This window comes from Trachymyrmex septentrionalis, unplaced genomic scaffold (genome assembly GCF_001594115.1).
Source record: "Trachymyrmex septentrionalis isolate Tsep2-gDNA-1 unplaced genomic scaffold, Tsep1.0 scaffold52, whole genome shotgun sequence".
In the NCBI taxonomy this organism is placed as follows: domain Eukaryota; kingdom Metazoa; phylum Arthropoda; class Insecta; order Hymenoptera; family Formicidae; genus Trachymyrmex; species Trachymyrmex septentrionalis.
Genome location: NW_017305694.1, coordinates 811905 through 815599, shown reverse-complemented (window position 1 = coordinate 815599; position 3695 = coordinate 811905). Strand labels below are relative to the sequence as shown.

At 27.6% G+C, this 3695-nt stretch overlaps 1 protein-coding gene across 1 annotated transcript in view; it reads right to left on the bottom strand.

Annotated features, from left to right (window-relative positions):
- The window catches only part of LOC108751810 (immunoglobulin superfamily member 10), a 184364-nt gene that overhangs the window by 140474 nt on the left and 40195 nt on the right, over positions 1 to 3695 (bottom strand). The window contains exon 3 of the mRNA XM_018492226.1: positions 500 to 573. Coding sequence (XP_018347728.1) covers positions 500 to 573 — 74 coding nt within the window. The remainder of the gene's footprint in view (positions 1 to 499; positions 574 to 3695) is intronic.

The following is a 3695-nucleotide window of genomic DNA, read 5'->3' as shown; positions in this document are numbered from 1 at the left end:
TATATATATATATATATATAAAATTGTTTTAAACATAATTTACACAATTTTTAATAGGAAAAATAATACACAAAGAATATTAATAACCTTGATATCTTATAAGTAAAATGCATATAACAAAAAATTATTTTATGCATTATATTTCCTTCAAGTTTGAATAAAAAAAAAACCATGTTACTAAAAGATTTAAAATTTTGCTACATACAGTTCTTAAAATAATTTTGTTGGAAATAAATAATTTTGGTGGAGTATTGCTCATCATTTTTTAATTTCTAACATTTATTTCCAACAAAATTATTTTCAGATTTGTGTCCATTGAAATTAAATCTTTCCACAAAATCATTCTTTCCGTGTAAAAATATAAAAATTTCATTTAAAATTTGTTTGGAAATAAAAAGCAGCCGAAATATTTGAAGCGATACATTAAAATAATTCATCCTATATTTTAGGTTAACTAAGCAACTACAAAAATCTTAATCTAAATATGTTACTTATATACCTCTGTAAAAGGTGAACTAAGCTCGTGCCAAAATGAGCGTGGCAAATTTTCAAAACCTGGAAATTGCTTCGCACCTGTAACAAAATTTTTTTAAATCCAGTATTTACAGATAAATAGTAAAAATATATTTTATGAATATAACAGTATAAATCATATAAGTTTTCTAAAATTATTACTATTCTTTGCACCTTGGGATTCTGTGATCAATTTGAAATAAGATGTTGCAGTAAATAAGTAAAGTTAAATGTAAACGAGAACAGAACAGAGTTAAAAATATGGAAAAACTATATAATATCGTTCTAAGTTCTAAAGTCTTTGAAATATTAAATTTGTGATAGGAAAAGTTATTTATGATACATGTACGACATCGAAAAAGATTTCACTTTCCGCCTCGCAATACAATGCTACAACGACGATGCGAATCCCTGCATTTGCCGACATCTTGAATGGCCTTATCAGCAAGAAGCATACGCGACTATGTAACTTCCTGAGATGATATACGTAAGTTTATCTCCTTATATATCTCCTTAAGGTTGCATAATGGCGGATTTCTCAATAATGCGACATGTCTCAAATGCAAGAAAAAATTACAATAAATTAAAAAAAATTTGTCTTTATAAAAAAAATCATACAAGAAATTCTGCCACAATCATTTTATCAAAATAGTTTAGTTGCAATACATGAAAAAATAAATACAACCGTTTGCCGAAAACAAACTTAAATTCGCAATATCATATGTACCTCAACGTTAAAACGCAAAAGCGAGGAATTGTTTCGACGCGCGCGAATACGCAGCCATCAGGATGTTTTTATTACGTTGCATTGAATAAATAATTCTACGAAAATTCGAGGTAAATGCATATAACAAAAGTAAACGTCCCGTTACGAGATGTTTCACAAACAATGCGCGTATTGTGCGTGCATCTGCCTAAACGAATATATAATGGGAAAAAGGTAAAATTTCTTGCAAAGCAATGAAATACATATTGCATAAACAATTCGTCGAACAAATAAAAGTCTCAGATGCTAAAGATATTATAATTTATAACAAATTAAATTAATTATATAACCATACCTTAATTATAATGAACAATATGATATTAAGTAATAATATTATATAAAATACATTATAATGTATTATTATCTATATATTTCATATATACTTTTGAGACTTCCACAGATTTTTTTTTTTTAAAGAATATATAAATATTGTAAATATCTGTATTATACAGTGCCCGCCAAAAGTTCCGAGCCAGCTGAATATCTCGGAAAGTATGCATTTTTTATATAAATGTTTTAGACATAAATTATAGGAATTTTAAGCACGACCGTATATGTGAATACATCAAATACTATAAAGAAAGCCAAGATCGGTCAAATTTTGGATGTTACACATAATACATTATATATTCTTTTTATTAAATCGAAGTTGAAAGAAAAATTGAGAGGTCCCAGGTTCGAATCCTGGCTGAGGTAATATTTTTCGCAATAAATTTCTTACTTTCTTTCTTTCTTTCTTTCTAATTTAATGTAAGAGGGATTATTAGCGTTTCGGAATGATTGTGTTGAAACCGAAAGTTATCGGTTCGCAATTATATCTGGAATAAATTGATTTAATAAAAAGAATATATAATGTATTATTTGTAACATTCAAAATATATATATATATTTGATCAAAAATTATAGGATTTAAAAAGATCTATATTTAATGATGTTATTAGTTTAACCTTGGGTAGCATCGTCAATGCCAGATCAAGATAACATCGATTTTTTTTAACTAGACACTATTTTTGATTCCAGAATCTAATAGCCAATGTCAAAAGCTTTTCAGAACGCTACAATAAAGTTCAGTTTTATTATTTTTTGAGTTATAAGGGTTGAAAGTTACAGTACTACCATTATTAACATAGTAGAGAAGAAGGTACAATATTATTATGGTATCCTACCCCTTATATTTGTACAATAACTTGGTTAATAATCAATATTTAAATTTAAAACTCAACAATTACATTTGTCAAAATATTGTTCAATTGATTCTAGACTTAAACTTATGAAACATTTATTACTTAGGACGCTATTTATAAAAATGTAGCGGCACTACATAATGACTCGAAGAAAAACAGAGGTAAAATATGGCCTTCCATAAAAATAGATGTAAAAAATTGGTTTTGTTTAAAAAAACAGTATTTCGTTACAAAATTCACGTAAAAAGTAAAATATTATATGTAGAGTGTATGTATTCGAATTATGTAAACATACGTATATACACACACATAACTCTTGCCGCATATAAGTTGCTTAGTACTAGAAATCTATATAATATTATAAACTATAGATTAACAGTAGAGCTGCAATCGATTATCAAATAATTATGTTAATCTCAAAAATGAGTAATCAATACGCATAGAAGGCCATATTAGCAAAATGCCTGTTATTGTTTAAATTTGCATAACTCAAAATATATACAATCAAATGAAATGTTAAATAGCAAACAACACACTCAAATATACATATATTCTTGTGATAATACGCTTCAAGAAAAATGAGGAAGTAGGTGTAATTAAATGTTAAAATGTACATTAGAAACGTTTCGAAATACTTGAAAGTAAAAATGCGTTATAATAAGTGCTGGCTATTGAGTATTGATATATAATGTTATGGTGTAAGGGTGAGCTACTGAACAAATAATTGCATAAGTATAATCATTAGGGTTCGCTATATATTATAATAACGGAGATATAAAGGGAGGGCCACAATATCTACACTGGCCATAATACCACTTTCTCTTACATTATCCATAGCCTAAGATATCCGACGTTTTATCAAGATCAAAGCCATTGGAGATTGTTTCTCTTATTTTCGTTTTTATGCAAAAATTAATTTTCAGTGCAAAAATGAAAATAAGAGAAACAATCTCCAATGAGATCTTGATCTTAACAAATATTATCCAGGGCATGATTCTGACAACATTCAAGAGGTTTTAGTCATCGGTCGGACATCTTGGGTAATACTAATAATGGCGGTACTGTAACTTTTAACCCTTATAACTCGAAAAGTATTCAATGAAAATGAATTTTATTGTAGCGTTTTGAAAAGCTTTTGACGAGCACGGCTATTAGATTCTAGAATAAAAAATAGGGTGTCCAGTTTAAAAAAATTGATGTGATTTTAATGTGACATTGGCGACTCCATCCAA